The sequence below is a fragment of the Corvus kubaryi genome, unplaced genomic scaffold (assembly GCF_017639235.1).
Source record: "Corvus kubaryi isolate FWS band 111438036 unplaced genomic scaffold, C.kubaryi_AGA036_p1.0 136, whole genome shotgun sequence".
Lineage (NCBI taxonomy): Eukaryota > Metazoa > Chordata > Aves > Passeriformes > Corvidae > Corvus > Corvus kubaryi.
Genome location: NW_024580670.1, coordinates 8,486,690 through 8,507,061, shown reverse-complemented (window position 1 = coordinate 8,507,061; position 20,372 = coordinate 8,486,690). Strand labels below are relative to the sequence as shown.

At 35.5% G+C, this 20,372-nt stretch overlaps 1 protein-coding gene across 3 annotated transcripts in view; it reads right to left on the bottom strand.

The window, feature by feature from the left end:
• Positions 1 to 20,372, bottom strand: part of CFAP20DC (CFAP20 domain containing) — a 72,306-nt gene that overhangs the window by 42,972 nt on the left and 8,962 nt on the right. For 2 of the 3 annotated variants that reach the window (XM_042015363.1, XM_042015370.1), the window contains exons 6-9: positions 19,884 to 19,956; positions 8,961 to 9,075; positions 6,947 to 7,103; positions 3,235 to 3,393 (exon numbers count right to left, since the gene is read on the bottom strand). In XM_042015363.1, coding sequence (XP_041871297.1) covers positions 3,235 to 3,393; positions 6,947 to 7,103; positions 8,961 to 9,075; positions 19,884 to 19,956 — 504 coding nt within the window. The remainder of the gene's footprint in view (positions 1 to 3,234; positions 3,394 to 6,946; positions 7,104 to 8,960; positions 9,076 to 19,883; positions 19,957 to 20,372) is intronic. The other variant, XM_042015381.1, reaches the window with a different exon arrangement.

Genomic DNA, 20,372 nt, shown 5'->3' with positions numbered 1-20,372 from the left:
GTTTAAAAAGTAGTTTTTAAAATCTTTTGATATTATCAAAGTTGCTCTCAAAGTTTATTTTTCTTTAGAGCTTCATGAGATGGTACAGTCTTAAACTTAACCAATAGTTATCATTCTCTGTAACCTTATTGCTTTGGTCAATACTTTGCACATGTTTCTTCAGAGCATTTTAACAAAAATAGTGGAAATGATTATTCACTGAATTCAAATACTAAAGATGAGAATCCTCAAGGCTGAGAAAGTTCTAAACCCAGTGGAATAAAAATCTACCTTCCTTAACTACAGCACCACTTCTAAAACTGCCTGTACTGATGAAGATGTGTTCAAAATGAGTTCTTTATCTAATTTGCTTGCTCAGACTCACTTTGAAGCTACCTCAGTCCTACTTCCTTCTCAGAAGATGTTCTACCACCCTGTTGTAGTATGATCACATCACTAATAAAAGGGGTCACAGAGGAAGGGGAAAATGAAATACTTTAGGAAAACATTCCAACTATTATATGGGCTAAACCAAAGCTTTAGCTTTGTGTCTTGTTCAGAGGCCAATAATAACATAACAAAAGAGTAGAGGAAAGAGGATGCCTACAGAGAGATTTCACCTGTGCATTTTTCTAAGTTACAGCAATAAGAAGTTTATGTACTTCTCCAGATTAAGATGAAAGTAACAATCAAACCAACATTTTAAGAAGAGTGAAATTATCAGTTCTCCATGAAGGACATGAATCAGAGCACCTCATTTAAAATCCATTGTAACTATCATTTTTAAGAAGGGCTTGCACATATTCCAAGATATTTACTGTTGTAAATGGATCTACAGAAGAACTTTTTTAAAAAAAGAAAAGAGTAAAGATCAGTTATGTGTACATGCAACTGAATTTACAAACCCGACTGAATTTATGCCCAAATATCCTGGGCGTAAGGAAATTACGTTTTTGATATGTTTAGAATTCTAATCAATGAAATTTAGTGACATATTACTGAAAAATATCACCTTTTTTTCTACATTGATTTATTTCCTCATTGAAATTGTAGCTGATGTCTTCAAAACTCAAAAAAACTGATTAAAATCCCCCCTTACTTTCTTCAAATACAAAGAAACTTGTCAATAGCTGAAAATTTTATTTCATTCTTTACATAGTTCTGTGAAGACCAGTACTGCTTATGAATAATTTTACAACTCCAGATTTCTAATAATGAACATAAATAATCTATGTTTCTCTCCACTGCTGTTCTTTAATGGTGATCTATCTTTTTGCAAATTTGTTTTAAAGAGATAATCAGTATTTTGAATCAAGACAATAAGGGCTTTAAATTTATTTGCCATAGTGAAATTCTGCTGTTGACTTCACTGCGGGTAGGAAGCAATACACAATTTTAAAGCAAAATAGCAGCTTTAGTAAAAAGCTCTCAATTGTCTGACCCAAGTCTATTTAAGCAATTTCACATCTTGGCATTCGTATCTACAATTCAGTTTCTACTGATTCTTGGCTTACAGATCTTATTCGAACAGACATGCCAACTTAAACATAAAAACACAGGAAATGCTAGTCTAGAACAGGCCAATAATCTCTCTAACGTTCAGTTTCAAAGGCCAAACCCAGTGCTTCAGAAATAGCACAAGATAATTCAGTATGGATTTTTGAAATCATTTGCCTTCAACACAATTCTTAGAGAAATGTTGGAAAAACTTGGAAGTACAAAATTGAATTTTCTCTTCACATTTTTACTGCTGCTAAATACAACATTACTGTTACCCATATAAATTGGCAACTGATTTTGGAATCATACCAATTTCTTTACCAGCTTCTTTTAGCAGTAGATTCCATATTTTAATAATATTCTGTGTAACACAGCATTTTCTTTTATGAGTTTTTAATGTTCAACTGCATCATCACATCAAGTGATGTCTTGTTTTTGTGCCATGAGATAAAAAAAGTAGCTTTTATTGAACTTCCTTTGTATCACTGGTTACTTTATAAATGCCCTTATGTAAATTTTTAATGTTTTCAACATATCGTATGTGAGAGTTTTTCACTCATACTGCTTCTCCCTGAATCAATTCTTGGTCTGTAAGGTATTTTCTGAGATGGCTTAACTGATAATGTATGAAGTATTTCAGATAATAATGCGAAAATGATTTAAAGGTTTGATACCCTTTTCATTTCCTATGAATTTGAATTTCCTGCTACTTAGTTTTTTTAAAACATTAACTGAAAATTCTACTGAGCTATATCTATGGTGATGATAACCTTCCTGCCTTCCATTTAATTTTGATCCTTTAAAGCTTAACTGTAGTTATCATTCCTCCCCTATGCACAATCCTTTGCACTTAGCAAAGCTAGATTTTACATGATGTTCCACATTTACCCCATACAATGGTCCCTAGAGCATAATTCTTCAACACAGTGGCCAAAAGACATAAAACCAGTAAACAGAAAACGTTGCTTTGAAAACTGTCATGTTTCCTGCACGTTACCTGCTCTGTTTTTCAGGAAAAAGTAAATATGGGATTGCCCATCTCAAAAGCTTAAAACTCTCTGATGTCCCAGTCTTTATTAAGCCAGTATCTGTATCATAATAAAATTTTGCTCCCCTGTTATTCACTTCTCTGTTGAGATTATTCATAACTACAATAAACAATACAGAGACTAAAACAAAAACTTTTGAGGTCTCCTGCTGTTAGCTTTCAGCTGTAACAATAATTTTAAATTTAATCTTCTGTTTGCTTTCTCTTAGCTTTTATCCAAGTCAATAGCTTATATTGGCCCAGTTTCTTTAATAGCCCTCTTCTATTCAATGCTGCCAAAGTCTAAATTACATGGTTTATTATTTTGTAGCTTACAGAAACATTCAAATGACTCCAAGACACCAATGAGACAAGATTTTCCCTTTCAGAGTATAAGCTGAGGACACTACATGGTCATATTGCCAGAAAAGTTTCATTGATGTGAACATATTCTAAAAAGAAGTGTAACAACTTCACTGTACAATGCTTCAATGTACATTCATATGACATCTCAAACATTGTTATAAATCTCATGCTTAAATTAGAATTGCTCAGGCTGCACACAGACCTCAAACTATAGAACAGATGTGTCTATGTATTTGTGGCACTACAGGTGCCACATGTTTCCCTTTAAGACATTGGAACTCTTCACATGGACATTTACAAAACAATTATTTGTGCACATACTGTATTGATTGTATTCACAGTATTTTAATATAACAGAATACCTGTTTCCCGCACTGTATTTTCCCTACATTTTATTTCTGGCTTGTGAATTTTAGTTAGATTCAGCAATTGTGTAACTTGTGGCACATCAGAATTGAGCTGGCAGGTTTGAGGAATAACATCTAAGCACTCACACGGCGTAGATGGAAAACCTCCCGTACCTAGAATCAAAAAACATGGGCTTTACTTCACTTGTGACACTATGGAATTAAATTTGACTTACATTATTTGGTAGATTACATACACTTTAGTTTATATGGCTATAAAAATGGAGTAGGTTATGGTAATTTGAAAAACTTGCTGCAATTGGTCACTTTTTATTGTAAATTTAAAAATTATTTTGTGTATACTTTTAGGCCAAAAATTTTGAATACAGTTAAAGAAATATACACTAACAGCTGAATAGCTGTAGAAAATCAACTTCTTTGATTTTTCAAGAGAGCAAACAAAACAATCACAAAATACATTTTGTTAATTTTTATTACAACTCAGCTTTAATTGTAACACTGATGCAGTTATTTTCAGATAAAATGAACAGCTAAATATGGTATTTATGTCAGTGGGACTGAAGTAGCAAAGGAGAAGTCCCATATATGCAAGTAAAGAATTTAACAAGCTTTATTCCAAACTTTGGACACCATTACCCATTCATGATAAACCAAAAAGCTGTCAACCTATGTATTCTTGTGACATCAGGCACTAGTAAAATGTGAGCTGATTATCTCTGCTTTCCCTTTGATAACCAATACAGACTGAGTTTATGAATGCTGCTCTATACAAAGAAAGGAATCCATGTCAGAACCTTTCCTGATGTTACAATGCAAATTGATTCCAAATTTTAGAAGACTTGAATATAATAAGCTAATGAATACTAGACTATTTTCCAAGGATAAGAAGAGGAAAACATAACTTGAAACCCAAACATGAATGAAGGATCAAGTATTGAGATTCAAATAAAAAAATCAAGTGTCCCATGTTGTATTTCAGTAGTGGACACATTTTTTTAACCATTTATTTTTGCCAAGCCAGTGCATTATTTATCACTGTTGGTTAGTGATAAAAACCCATATGTAAGTTCTGGATCACTATGGAAACAAGAAACTAGGTGCAGTTTAAGCTTGTATGCTTCAGTATCATGAGGCAGAAAAGATGAATTATTTCCTCCTCTATCTCAATTATCTCATACAGAAATAATTTCTTCATATATGTGGTTTCTCCTTTGCAAATCCTATCATTTAAAAAATTCCAAACATACTGTATACTTGCTACTTGAAAAGAGTAACACACTCATTGCACCTTGAAATCACTACTTCCACCACACCAAGGAGTTTGAAGCAAAGAACTTGACCCTTGTCCTGGCTTCTGCTGGGAAAGATGTAATTTTCTTCCTAGCAGCTGGTAGAGTGCTGTGTTTTGGATTTGGCGTGCAACCAGTGCTGAAAACATACTGATGTGTTAGCTGCTGTTCAGCTCCCCAAGCTGCCCTGTCAGTGAGCAGATGGGTGGGGCACAAGATGCTGGGAGGAGACACAGCCAGGACAGTTGACCCCAACTGACCCAAGGGATATTCCAGACCAAATGACAATGTGCTCTGCATATCAGCTAGAGGGAAAGCTGACTGGGGGGCTGCAGGTGGTAAACAAATTATGCAAATAAAAAACAACTGTCTTTCCTGGGTTTTATTTATCTTGTTTTTTTTTGTCATTACAATTTATTATTATTGTGTTCTTATCTCATCCCACATATTTTCCTACTTTTACCCTTCCGAGCCTTTCCCCCATCCCACTAGGGGGCAAGTGACTGAATGGCTGTGTGGTGCTTAGTTGCTGGCCGAGGTTAAAGCATGACAACTCTCAACACAAGTTACAATGTCATTGCATTCAGTGGAGCTCAACTAACTGGTCCAGTCATTCAGAGAGGGAAAAAGCTTTATCAAAGAGTAATTGTTACCTGAAACTTTATTAATAATATCAAAACCCTTTACTATTGTTTTTCTGTAATTGAGTATGAAGTATAGAATAATTTTAATTCAGCCAAACTTTCAGTTGCAATGAAAATTTAAGATGGGTCTAGAGAGCAAGTTTAGAGGAGTAGCTGAGGGAGCAGGGCTTGTTCAGCCTGGGGAAAAGGAGGATGAAGTGAGACCTTGTAGAGAGGTAGGTGTTGGTGTCTTTTCCCAGGTAACAAGCAGCAATACAAGAGGAAATGGCCCCAAGTTGTGCCAGAGGAGGTTTAGATCAGATACTAGGAACAATTTCTTCATCAAAAGGGTTGTCAAGCCCTGGAACAGGCTGCCCAGGGTGGTGGTGGAGTCACCATTCCTGGCGGTATTTAAAAGCCATGTGGATGGGGTTCTTAGGGACACAGGTTAGTGGTGGCCTTGGCAGTGCTGGCTTAACTGTTGGAATCAATGACCTGAAAGGTATTTTCCAACCTAAACAATTCCATGATTCTGATTCCATGAATTGCCTAGATAGGGAAATTCAAAAGCATACAGAAAGTACTAATGCCCACCAGCTGTGTAATAATCACAGAATTGATAATGAAGTAATTAGAAGTGTAATATTTTACTATGCATACAGTTTATTAAAGCTGTCAACTCATTATGTTAACTACATTTTAGAATTTTGGAACTCATTTAGAATATTTAATCACATTTCAGAAACTGTTTAGAATGGAAGGGAAAAAACAATGCACCAATGGAATTAAATTAAGTGAATGCCAGTGAGAGCTCAAACTGCAGTTTCCTGCTAAGAATTTACCATATTCTCTCTGTAGACATTTTTAAATTAATTTTTTTCCAATCTTACCAACAAAAAATCAGAGGAGTAATCACAAGGTTTGCCTACTCTCCCCTATTGGTTTAGTGTTTCCAAATGGAGGATACATTTTGTTACACGTACAATACTGTTGACTAATACTCCTTCTGAAACCAGAAACGTTTTTTCATGCAAAAAAAGCGCCACAAAATGAAAATTTGAACGAAATTGAAGCTGAACAATTCCTAGGGGTGCCCTTAAAATAAGAAAGTGCCTGCTCTGCTTTTGAAATTTCTCCTCTATTACTGCAAATACCAGTGAGGAATGAAGTTCTCTCCCTTGGAAAATGATGATTCAGGATTATGATCTGAGTCTGGAGACTGGTAAACTTTGACGAGTATCCTGATCTATTACAAAAAACCCTCTCATTTTTCAGCTCACCACCAATATTACCTTCCCAATAAACAAGGACCCATTAGGATAACTGGACATAAGATCTGAGGTGTTTTTTATAGTTTCATTGCTCTGTTTCATATAATGTTTTGTTACAATTTCATCTGCATTATTTTATAAAGAAATTTTTCATCAGCTGCTAATGTCCAAAATTAAGAAAACAATCAGCAAATGTTCCTGGTTTAAGTATTTCTCTTTCCTTTCAGATACTCTGTTCTTGGCCAAAACCTGATTTCTATCAGCATAAGAAATCCTCATTAAAACAAGCTCTGTGCTTGATAAATCTTGCCAGAATTTCTTCAATAAAATACTTCTAAGGAATTCAGTGTTTAAAACACAGGAGTACACACATATTTAATTAGTTGCCTTAAGTCCAACACTAGCAGACTTTAAGTTTTATGAAATCATGCAATCCTTCAAATTGCCAGTCTGATTAATAGGAAGCTCTTGATTTTATAATATGAACAGTTATGATTAAGACTAGATAGTAATTAAAACACACCATCTCCCTCAGCTGTATCTTGAGGCTTGGATTTTAAAGTGAAGATCTTTCTTAGCTTACAGTTAGCTGAAATAATAATTCCATCCAAAGACCGGAAGACAGCTCCTCTGAATATTTCCCTGGTAAACGCTACCAAGTCAATACACATATTGCACCACTAGAAAAGAGAAACAATACTCTTTAGTAAAACCCATCAGCTGAGGCTAACATAACTTCTATACAAATAAACAAGATGGCCTTGAGGAGAAATGCAGCAATTTTCATTCAATTTGCAGAACTGTAATATATTTTATACGATTACTCGTGTAAAATTTAGCTGATCAATGGTTGAAGTTTTAAGGGAAAAGAAAAGTAACAACACAATGATTGTACATGCCTAATTTCCTTATAAAGTCAAGGTAGAAATATTAACTTCTAATTGCCAAATGGCAAGTATTTTTGAGAAGAAATTTAGGTGCATACATTACTGTTCAGGTCTTAAATCTGAAATTTTGGAAGGAAAATAATACTTGTTTTGAAGACACCAAACAATGGACTGAAAAATTCAGTATTTAGTTATAACTGATATTTCTATGGCTGAGATTGAAAAATACAATAATTTGTAGGAATACAATATAGAAAGCTAGCATGTGAAAATGCAAACTGTGTTCTGCTGATGGAACAAACAAATTACTATATATCCTGATTCACCACCCCTCATGCTGATAATAATGATCAGCTTGGGTACAGAGTTAAGTTGAACTACCAGAGCCATCTTAAAGATCTATCTAATCACTGAAAGCAGCATGCTCCCTCTTTTAAGCAAAAGCAATGATAAAAAGGCAGATAACCATTTAAGGGAGACAGATATGTATTCAGATACACTAAGAAATATAGATCTACTCTTTAAGGTTGGTCAAGCATTAAGGTTATTAAAATATTTTGTCCTTCTAACTGATGAGAGCATCTAGACATATCTGATTCATGCTTTATTATCTAAGTTAAAATACATAACTGAAGTTCATCTTCTGATTGAATTTAAATTGGTGTACATCAATGCACACTTTATTCCTGAAATACTTGTAGTAGTCTGACACCAACTAACTGAAATTACACTGAAGAAAAATAATTTTATTTCACTGATTTTGAATTAACAGCAACTTCAGGCATATGATCTGACACATATTCATTAAAAAAAAATCCAATTACTTCTTCCCACAAAGCAGAAAACTCCTCAATTTTTAGATACCACAGCTGCTTTCACTTAACCTATCTCAAAAAAAATTATAAATTCAGAGGTTTTTGTAAAATATTCTCTCTCATGTCTAGCCTTAAATCACAACTGCTTAGTATACTGTTATCTAGTTTCCTGCATGCAAATATGTATTTTAAGATACTTGAAATCTAACTATTCTCATATCAAGTTTATTTTTTAAAGCAGTATTTGAGACTCCAGTCCTTACATGGTTACACAGTAACCATCAGGCTTTGTATCCTGTCAGCTATTACTGTATGTTGTGGCTGGGCATGGGAGAGGAGAATGAGGAGAAGATAATGGTTATTGTTTTGTTTTCATCAGTTTGACATATAGATTGTTCTATATATGCCAGAATTTGGAGGAACCTGAAGAATGTGAAAGCAGCCATCAGCTACAGTCTACCTGCAGCTCCAGTGAATGTCATTAAAGGTCGCCACAGGAGAAGGGACATGTGAGCAGGAGCACCATCATGAAGAAGTATCAGGGACACACAGAATTTTATGGAGGCTGGATCAACAGGAGAGGTGAAGAAACATCACAAACAGCAATAATTTTGTAAAATGAGAATGAATTCCTAATAGAAGAAGGATAGAAGAGGTGCAGCATTAAGTGGTTCTGCTGCCATCTGGTAATGGGGATGTACACAAGTATCTTCAATCAGTAGGAGCTGAGTTCTAAACCAAACAATAATTTCAAAAAGTTTATAATATACACAAAACATTTCTGATTAGAAAACATGCTCAACCTCAGTCCAGGGAATATTCCCAAGGTACCTACTATTTTGCGCTTGATCATAAACAGAGGAATTTTTGCATGCAGAGGGCTTACAGACAACTCCTTGTGGACCGTTGACAAATACAATCTTCTTTTAATATTGCCAAAATCAGTTATCCTATAAAAGAAAAGGCAGGAGAGAATGGAACAGATCTTTGTCAATTCAATAATCCAGTATCTTTGGGAAATCACAAAAAACCCTGTTTGTGTGCAGAACCTTTATGTCAGTGATAGCAAATATGGAATTTAAAAACTACTTCTTTTACAAGATGAGTAATGAGATTTCTTTCTCCAGTTCAAACTTCGTGGCTATATCCCTGCCTATATAAAATCACTTTACATGCTAATTTCATTTCAACAGTCTACACTCTTTGCTAGATTTCCACAGCCCTTCAGACTATGAAAGAATTCAATTTGTATGAACTGAGAACCCAGTAGCCTTTAATAATCATACGTGTTTGGGCCGCTTAAGCTTGTGTTATCTTGGGACCTGCTAACTAGAAAAACATTATTTGCTTTCTGTTCCTAAAAATGCCTGTCACTGCACATAGATTCTTTTCAGCTCAAAGGTAAACACAATACATTGTCTGTCTGTTTTACTTCATGAGGACATATCTTCAAAGGTGAATTATAATACAGAAGTTTATTGCTCACTATTTGGGTCATCTCACAATGACACCAAGGGCACTGAACTTCAACATTTCTAATAAATTCAGACCACAGACATGGTCACAACAAAAAATTAGGTTTCCTTTAAACTGATAAAGAGGGTAATTTTTACGTTGTTTCCTTCAAGTCTTGTGAGCAGCTGTACTGTATTTGGCTGGGACCCACTTAAATTTCTTCAGAGGAGCTTGGAGAGTGCTGTGCTTTGAGCTTGTGCTGGAAGCAATGCTGGTAACTCAGGGATGTTTTCATTGCTGCTGGGCACTGCTTACACAGAGTCAAGGTCTTTTCTGCTCCTCACCTCATCTCACCAGCCAGGAGGCTGGGGATGTATGAAGATTTGGGAGGTGATACAGTCAGGACAGCTGATGCCAACTGACCCAAGGGATGTTTCAGACAATATGGTGCCATGCTCAGCAGTAAGAACTGTGGGGAAGGAGAAGGAAGGGGGAAAGTTCAGAGTTATGTTGTCTTCCCATGTAGCCATTACACAGCCCGGAGCTGTGGAGCTCCTGGAGATGGCTGAACATCTGCAGGCCCATGGGAAGGAGCTAATGCTTTGTTTAGATTTTGGTTGCATGTGCAGCTTTTGCTCTCCCTGCTAAACTGTCTTTATCTCAATGCACAAGTTTTTGTGCACTTTACCCTTGTGTCTTCTGTTCCCCATGCACTGCAGGAGTGAGAGAGGCTGCTGTGGCTCAGCTGCCTCCTGTGGTTAAACCACAACAGCAGCACAACCTTGACATTCCCCAGCAGTCCTCCCTTAACACTCCAGAGCACAAATATTACTTTAAAGGCTTCAGTCTGGGAGAATATGCTTAAAGTATGGGGAAACAGTGATTAATTTACCTACTATTTTTGAACAAGCCTATTTCTAACAGATGGGTATTTCTCTGTAATTAGCATCCCCTCTGAGAAGATGACAAATAATTACAATAAACAACTTCTTGTCACTACTTTGTGTTGGTAAAAGTAATTACTCATAATCATTCAAATTCCAGGTTTTATAGAATAGTGAGACTCCCCTGTAGATTTGGTTTTTAAAAATTATTACTGAGAACACTTTTTCATTAGGTAAGAACTACCTGTAGCTTAACTAATGAAATGTCATCACCCAAAATTTGTAGACAAACACCCTAAAACATTTATAGGTTTCCTTAGATCAACTTAGGAGGACATTAACTCTGGGGCAAATTACATACTTTAGCTATTTTTGCAAATTTGAGAGTTTAATCAAGGACAGTACAAAATATACTGCAAGTATGTAAATATCAAAAGGTTCTACTAGCACAGGCAATAAAAATACATAAGCACCTTCTCGTTTCCCCCCACAGTCATTAAGACCATCATCCAAAGCAAACCATTCACCGGCTTTCCAGAACTTGCTGATTCTTTTCTCTCCCTTGCAGATAACCTGACCTTTAAACTATTCATCCTCATAACATGAGTGGGCAAACCAAAACAAAGTGTAAGACTCTACTATCTGTTTCAGTTTGAAAGACTAGAAGTTCCTCTTATAGATCACATGCACTTGAAAAGCAGAAATTCCACTACTGTGCCAAGACAAAAATATTATATCCTCACTATTGTTATTGTTTGATATGAGAGATTCCAGAATCAGTGGCACATACTTTTATGAATGGACAAATTATACCAAGTCCTTGAAAAGTGATTTCATCAGAAAACCTCCAAGTGTCTTACAGTGCTAGAACCTGGGTTTGATCTTACTTTTGAAGAAGTTTAAGCAAGATGCAAAAGAATTCCCTTAAGATCACCAGCTGACTGGCCACACAGCTAAGCCTTTGTCCCAAATGAATGCGTAGTTCCACTCATCACTTTACTTCCCATATACCCTTTGGTGAAAAACTATGGATCTAGTTTCCAGAAACTCTTCACTCTAAATCTTGGATGTTCAGAAGTGCTAAGAAATTGGGGCACCAAAGAACTCCAAAGTATTGGAGCAGTGGTTGCTTGGAGCTCCTTGGATTTCCTGGTTACGTGTAGAGCTGAGTAACTGTGCGGAGAAACCAGGCAGTTGCAATAACCTGACTGCTGAGAAACAAAAATACTATCCCTGCTGAACCTCAAACTGCTAATTCTCAACAGAGAATTTTGCTTTAAAGAGGCTGTAACAGAGCAGTAGGAGCCTAGAATTAAGTCATGCATATCTCCAAACATCTGGCAATAAAAGCCAAAGTTCACTTTAAAATATCAGCTCAATATGTTTAAATTTTATTCTTTATGTCTTATATGAATAGGTTTATCTCTCTACCTCATGAAAAAAAATAAGTACCTTAGTTATAGAAAGGCCATTGGTAAATGTACAGCTTGGTTACATTCCAAAATGTAACACTGAACATATTTGTTTAGATCAAAAGACATACATTTATATCAGACTCTGTCATATAAGTCTAAAATAAGACTGTTTTTATGATGATAGATGTGCCAAAAGGAAGGGGGAAACCTTAGATACATAGATATAATCACTTCTAAAGTAGTGTAATTTATTTCTGTAAATACATTTAAAACAATAAAAATATTTATATTCCACTGGCAAAAGTAGGTGAAACATTCAAACAGACAAATTAAGAAAAAGAAGATGGCCTTAAAATAATGTAAAATAATTTATTTCCCAGGAGAAGGAAGATAATTACTTAAGAGCTAGTGTAACTTTCAGACTTTTCAATTACACTGCTTATTGGACAATGAAAATACTGGAAGGGTCTGGAGAAACTCTTTTCTGAAATAATTCAGACAATGGGAGCTAAAACATCAGATCTCTCAGTTGCAAAATGATTCCAGAGTACTTCTGGTGAAACTCAGCTTTTTTTTTCATGCTATCAAAAAGCAGAACCTACAATGACAAGAAACATCTGCAGCACACATCTTGGTTTTCAAAGACGAATTTAAAAAAATCTATATGGGAGTTAATGTATTTTTATTATGTCTGTGCTTGAGTATTTATATCTAAGGGTCAGACATGTGATAGAAAAGTAATGAGACCATGTTGAGAAAAATGAGGTAGTCAACAAGAAAATCAACCTCATTTATAATAATATTCCTGTGATCAGCAGGTGCATAACTCTTCCAGCTATGGTCATTAACTGCATTCATTTCACACTTAACATCTACATTTGCGAACCATTTGAAAGTAAAATTACCTTCCAATTCAATTTTCAATTTTATTTTACATCTTCAAATTTGATTGACTGTTTTCCTCACAATGGTAACTATAGTGAGATTGCAAGCAAATGGTAGCAACTACCCAAGAGCACAGAGAGACTCATCTGCTCAGATTACCGTATTCACTTTGCTTCTGTACGGATAATAATTTATAACCATTTGTTAATGTTCAATTCAAGGCTAAAAATGAACTCAGAAAAAAACAACACTAAACTGTTGGAAGGGTGCTTCATTTGTCAGGATCACTTGGTCTTCAAATGAAAGTGTTTTTCTCTTTATAGATGACGTAACCTGGAAGTTTACCAAACACGAAAGCAGGTATTTCATCGATGTTGCTAAGCTAAGAGCAACTCCCATGCAATTTAATACTAACAGAAATCTCTTTGTATCCTGGTCAAAATTCAGAGAGAATTCTCTGCTAATGGTTCACTATTAGTACATTAGTATATTAGTACTTAACAATCGTAGTGCCATTTTCTCCATAAAAGGCATGTGCTTCCTAAAGATTAGATAGTAACATCATCATCTCAATTTTAAAGACAGAAAAACAAGGGAATAGCAATTGGTAGCTGATTTGCCATGCTTTCAAATTCTCAAGTTTCCTTATTCAGGAGCACCCAGTACTTCACATACATTTTCTTTTATGTGCTACTTGTAAATTGGTCTTGTAGGAGATACTATGTTACTGAAGTGGCTGCCTGATGATCTGAAATCCACAGCACTGTATCCTACCCTCATAAAAACAGATGTAGTTACCTTGAAAATCAATCAAATCTCTACAAAACAAGAGATCTGGAAGACTGATATGTCACCCAGACCTAGAGAACAAGTTGTGTTGTGTACTGAATTTCCTGTTGATTGTGTTTTTTCTGGAGAGCATTAAGAAAAAAACCCCACAAAGTGCCCTTAACCAGTATCCATAAAGAGGGAGTAACACAAGTGGCAGGCACAAAACAAGAATCATCAAATCTGGTTGTTAGAATAGAAATCTTTCAAAATATGAGCAGTTATGAAGGAATGGTGAATCCTGACCTCTCCCTACAAGATACTGACTTATTTGCAATCAATTCACCAAATAAAAAAATGACCTGGTATTTTTGCTGACCAAGAATAACTTAGTGTGAAAATTTAATTACTCTTACAACTCCGCATGTTTCAAAAATTGTTCTGGAAGTGCTCACTAATATTCATAACATATATTCTAGAAACTTCTATCAGTATTTTAATATCCTTGGTTTTGAACTACTCTCATCTTTCTCTTATTTTCAAGTCTTTAGTAAATTCCATTTTACAGCACAATGCTATGTTCCTCTGAAGCATGGCTAACTTTGCCAAATCATTTAGAAAACTGTAATTCTACAAAATAGTTTTTAATTTTTCAGTACAAAGTATTCTAATGAGTATTAATACGTAGAAAGTTTAGTGCTGAATTCTTTTCCAGAATCTAAACAAATTACCTCTATAATGCAGTTATTTATGCCTGCAGCAAGTTCTGTTGGCTTTTTGTTTTAAGTTTATTGGCTGTTATTTTTTCCACTTTGTTATTCTTTCCATGAATTTTCTGTTCTAAGGTGACAATCCATCCTTTCATCGATCCTTTTCAGACAAAGGAAAGGATATGTTTGCACCTGCTAATGTAACAGTTCTCTTAAGTACAGCTGTTATTTCTCATATTTAAACCATTTATTCTAATTATTATGAATTACTATGAAGTCTTCCCTTTAAAAAGACAAGATTAACTTTCTTGCTAACAGAATTTACTTTATTTGGCATATGAAAATCCTGACTAACAAACCTTATCAACCAAATATAAACAGGATTTAGTTTACCTCATGTTACTTACATTGATCCACCAACCAAAATATAAATAATTAGTACTTTGCTTTCATCTAATGTTCTAGGAGATGTGATGACTGGGAGAGTTATTAAAAAATTTTTACTTTCAAATAGTTCCAGTTTGGCCAAATTTAGAAATACATCCTCTGAGAGAAGGCAGGCTACAACCACCCCTCCCCCACCAGGTTCGGGAAAAAATAAATTTTCCTCCAAGTAAGGTGAAAGAGATAAAAACCATTTATTTAACAAACACAAATGAAAAGGATAATAATGCTAAATAATAAAATCCCTCGCCCTGCTGAGAGAAACCTGGGGGAAAATTCAGAGTCCTTCTGTAGATCTCCCTCTCCCTCCTTGGAGCTGGGAAAGGGTGGTGGGCCCACCTCCAGGGCCAAGGCCTTGGTGGAAAGTCCTCCCAATGTATTCGGATGTTGAAACTGTCCAGCAGAGAGAAAAGGAAAAAAACAGAGTCCCAGGAAAACAAAAGTTCAACTCTCTGGAAGAAAAGGAGCTGGGGAAAAAAAACTGCCGAAAGCTGACTGGAAGGAAAGCAAGCCGGGTGCTTCCCTTCCCTCTCGCTCCCCTGCAGCAGCTGAAAAAAAGTCTCTATCTCTGCGTGACCTTGAACAAGCTGCAAACTGCTTTGAAAAAGTTTTGCTCAGTTTTTCCTCCCCTCTCTCAGGCTCAGTTTAAAGGCATAGAAAGGCACAAAAATTAATTTCTGGGCATAGGGCAGCGATATGGGATACACATCATAAGGTCACCCCAAGACACAAATATATGAGTTAAAATCTGCTTTGTAAATTATGAAATTTAACCAACCAAATACTTTTAAGAATGTTTCTGTATTTCACTCCTGCTTCACAAAAAAATCAAGGAACATGTCTCATGCTATTAAATACCAGAATTTCAAAAAATTTTTCAGCTAAGTCTATTCAATAAAGTTTACCTCCAGTCTCCATCTAAAATCTTCCAATAATTTCAGATGTACATGATAGAATTAGCAACTATGTCCTGCTTTGAATTTTAAGAGGTTGGTCTAAGTTTTGCAAGACTAACCTAGATTCATATTGTTCTGCATCTGAAAACATGATGGGTGTTTAGGTTAGCAGGAATAATTTATGATTATCTCTGTCAGCAAAGCTAAAATGATGACTGATTATGATAGCACCTAACTCATATAAATTCAAACGGTTACGGTATCTATGAATAAATTAGCTATGCCTGTAAAACCTACTATGTTGTGGTTATTAAAAATCTCAAAGTAATAAACTTATATGTATAGAACCAACTGTTTGAAAACAGGAAATATGGTACCAAAATATATGTTCTACTGTACTGTTCACAGGCCTTGTAATAAGATTTCTTATCAGCAAGCACAACTACTTCAGGAAAAAAGAGATTTTAACCCCTTTTCCCTACAGATTCCTCCATACATAACTAGCTTCAACAGAAAACTTATCAGGCATGTTCCAGAGTTTGAAACTCTCACAGAGCTTGCATTAATTCAGAATATAACAAGAGCTGATGCCTTCTGGAGCTGGCAAAAGCTAGTGGCAAGCAAAGCTAATTTGATTATGAACAGTGGGATAGTAATTGAGCAACCCTGTTGATATGCGCTTTACCAGCTGAGCAAAGGTTGAAAGGTTTGAGGTTGAAACATCAGGAAGAATTAAGAAATTAAGAGTCAAGTATTGTTAGAGTGAATGAGCCATCATGTGACGCTCAGCACATTCTGGCTGGAAAGATGGTCCATAAGGTACTGCGTGATTCTATGAAGTGGAAACACAGCAGAACCCCATGGCATGTTAATACCGAGCACCAAGTCTGGGCTTTGGGGCAGGACTTGGCTGAGCAGCAGTTTTCACTGACAGTGGGCATGTTTGCTCTGCAGGTTGTCATGTCAGAGGTGAGGGGATCTCATAAGAGAACTCAGACCTCCCCAGCTACAAACTATGCCACATGTGATTTACAGCTGTTTACCATGCGAAGATTTAAACAAGTTTGAAGCACCATGAATTGGCCATCACTGAGAGAGGCAGCATGACTTCAGAGCTGCAGCAATGGATGACTAAGTACCACACCTGAACTGGGAAAAAAAAAAGGCTGAGCAATCCACAGGGACTCATACAAGACCACAAAATATTTCAGTACACAACCAGGAATTGAGCATCTCATCCTTGTTTGTTCTTACACCAGATCAGTTGACTTTTTTTTTTTTTGATGCTATGGTACAATTGCAAGGTCTGTTTCCTCACATCAACAGCTCTACTCATTTGCTGTAAAACTTTCCATTACAAAATGTGCTGATTTCATGTGACACCCAACACTGAGAAAAACCCTATCAGAAACAAAGCATGACCATGACTGGCATTACAGTTCTTTAGGAATAAATGTTTGAGTGCTTGTCAAAATGCCAAGCATATTTGGGAATTAAAGCATATTTGGGAATTAAAGCAAAAATGACAACACAAGCCAGATGCTGTTTTCTCTTACTTGCAAATATTTCTTCAAACATTGAGTTACCTTTGCTTTTTAGAAAAGTAGCAAAATCCATAACACTGAAGATTTAACAACTGGCTACTGCATTTGCAGCAGACAGCTATATTCAGCATTACTAATAGCTTTGCTATTATTTGCTCCAAAGAAGCTGCATAAATTACATGCTCTCTACCTTAGTTGTGATTTTATTATGCTTCATCAAATTTTTCATCCACAATCTATTTTACACATTTTTATGCAGATCAATACATTGATTGTTAATGTGGTGGTATTCATCTAATCATGCCATGTAAAAAAGTATCTAAAATTCTACTTAAATTTCCTCCAAAGAAAGATAAACCAGCTAATACAGACAGTAGTTTGCACATTTCAGTATTTATGACAGGAATCTTGCATGACTGGTTGGCAGCAGCAAGTTAGAAAGTTTAGCTCAGCTGGTGCCAGCAGTGATGGATGGCCTTGAAGAAATTCTTGTTTGCTGACCAGATCAGTCACTGAACAGAATGCAAAAGAGGATGAGGCTCAAACTAAATTTCTATTTCCATCTCTCAGAATGGGAGAGCAAGAAATGTAACACAAAGCTTCATGCCCAGCTATTACAAAACTTGTCAGTGTTTTTCACATAAAGTACATTTCATAGCTTGGTATGCTATCAATTTTCACTTGAAGCTGCTCAAAGATTCAGCACTAAATATTCAGGTTGTGTAAGAAACCATCTTTGAACACTAAACTTCAGGAAGCAACAATACAATATTCTGTCTGCACACAAGCAAGAGATTTCTTTTGAAACATCTGAAATGAAGGGAAATGAATGGCAGTCACATGAAGCAAGAAGGACTTTGATATTTACTGGATTATCTTCAGTCTGCTAGGATAAAATTATGCATTGTCTATTCTGCAAGTCTTGAAGGACTTTATGGGTACAAGTAAGTTATAGCTGATTACAAATACAAAACTTACTATTAAAACTATTTTTAAAGAAGTTTTATTAACTTTTTCTATAGTTGCACTAAGTGGGGTACAACTAATATTGTACTTTTAAGATATAAACACCTTCATTCAAAGTCACTGGAGCTACAGAGAGAATATATAGTTAATACAGTTTATATTATATACAGTATATAGCAATATAGTGTGGATATAAAAATGCTGCTAGCAAGGATTTTCTTGCTATTTTCTAAGTCCGTGAGAGACTTTTCTCTCTCACAGAAGAGAGTAGCAGAGTTCTATAAACAATGAAACACCTGCAACCTTGAAAAGTCTTGTTTATGGTACAGTAGAAAAATATTTTGACAATGGATGTTTTAGGATTTTAGCCAATCACCCCAAGGGTGGTTGATCCTTTGTCCAATTAGACTATGAAGAAAAAAGTCTATAAAAGAGTTTGTAAAATAATTAAATAAATCAATCTTCCTGCACAATTCCTGCCTGCTGGATCTTCTCTCCTCCTCCCTACGGCTGTGGGACATGGTAATATACCCTAGGGCATTTTAATAATATAGTATATATTACATAAAATATATATATAGCAAATACAAAATACATGTATTTAAATGTACACAAGTTCCTAAGAATATTATAAGAACATATATTTGCTTTTATAAGAGGGACATAGTGAAGATAGGAACAGGAAGTAGAGAGAAAAGATGAAGAAAATGTAAAGTCTAAATATAAACTGGAAAGAGAAAAGACAAATAAGGGTGGGAGAGGTGAATGAAAATGTTTTTATCAAAAAAAAGCAAGCCGTGAGAAAAATAAAATTAGTAGAAGTGGAAAAGAGGTTCTTGTTAAGAAGGTGGCAAACACCCAAAACAATCAAACTCAATATGACACTATAGAAAAATCTGAACTCCTGCACCTGTCATTAAGTCTCTGCCCCTGCCTACAGGATGCCCATGAGAAGCAAATCTTGGTTTTAGTTTAGTACTTGGTATTTGGTCTCTGCTTGCTGCATTACATATCCTGTTTTGTCTCTTCGTCCCTTTAAATGCAAACTTACAGAAAGTCAAACAAAAATAAAATCCTTCTTTCACTTTACACAATTTAATTGCATATCATTCAACCCATTTTTTCTTGCAGGGCTTCTAACAGCCTAATATTTCTTTTGTTAATCCAAGTCTCAGATATTCTACAGGCTACAAAGCTGAGTGAGTTGTGCTGTTTATATATAAACAGATGGTGTCACTAGGGGAGAAATGTTGTCCAAAGCCTGACAACTGCCCAAGTTTAAAACTCTGTCAAATAATTTCACACTGAACTAATAAAAAAGTCTGTTTCTGCTGTATCTCTCCTTCTTCACAGTGTGAAAATAATTATACCAGTTGAGCACTCCATTTGTTGTACTAGCTTTTTAGCATTTGTTTGGTTGTGTTTTTCTCCCCCAGTTATTAGAATATGTATTTCTTTCTGCCCTGGACCAAAGGGCCCCCTCTTATGGCTTTTTCATAAGTCTCTTAGGAATTTTCAGGCAGTCCTCATGCACCGGTGTTTTCTTAGGTTTGATAAACTTGCGTCCCATTTCTTCAGATTTTTCACCTTAATTCAGGATTTTTTATAGTTTGTTCTGTCTTCAAAGGAATGTCACTATTTAAAACATCTAAGAAATAATGATCTCATTAGCTTAATTACTTTTTATTGACTTGACAAGTCACCATGCTTTAATGCAAAATATGCCACCACAATTAACGACTGCAATCAAGAATTCACTTTAAGTATTGAAGGAAATTTTATGCATCTTACAGTAACTCAGTGGAGAAGTCTTTTCCCAATGGCACAAAAATCTGAAGTGTCAGAAATTGCTGCATCAGTCCCACTAGAAACAGGAAAAAAAAAAAAGTGCTGTGTGCATGGAGATGCACGTTTCAGTATCCAGCATTTCAATTTTGTACCATAAGCTATGCTCCTGCAACCCTATTTCCCAAGGTTCACACAACATATGAACACAAGAAAAACCTGAAGAAATCCAATTCAAACTGCAATAAAAGTATTGTTTTAAAAGTCCCACCTGTGGCTTTGGTGGAATTCTCATGAAAGCAAAAGGAACCTTCTTTTAGCTCACAATTTTTGTTTCCAAGAGCATGAAGACAATAAATATCCTGTAAGAATTATAAAATGAAGTAATACTTTCCTATCAAGATTATCTTATAGTCATGTTAAACTTGCACTCATGTTGGTGACAATGTACACCTTGTTAAACAACTTGAAAAAACTCTTGGGTAAGAATGCAAT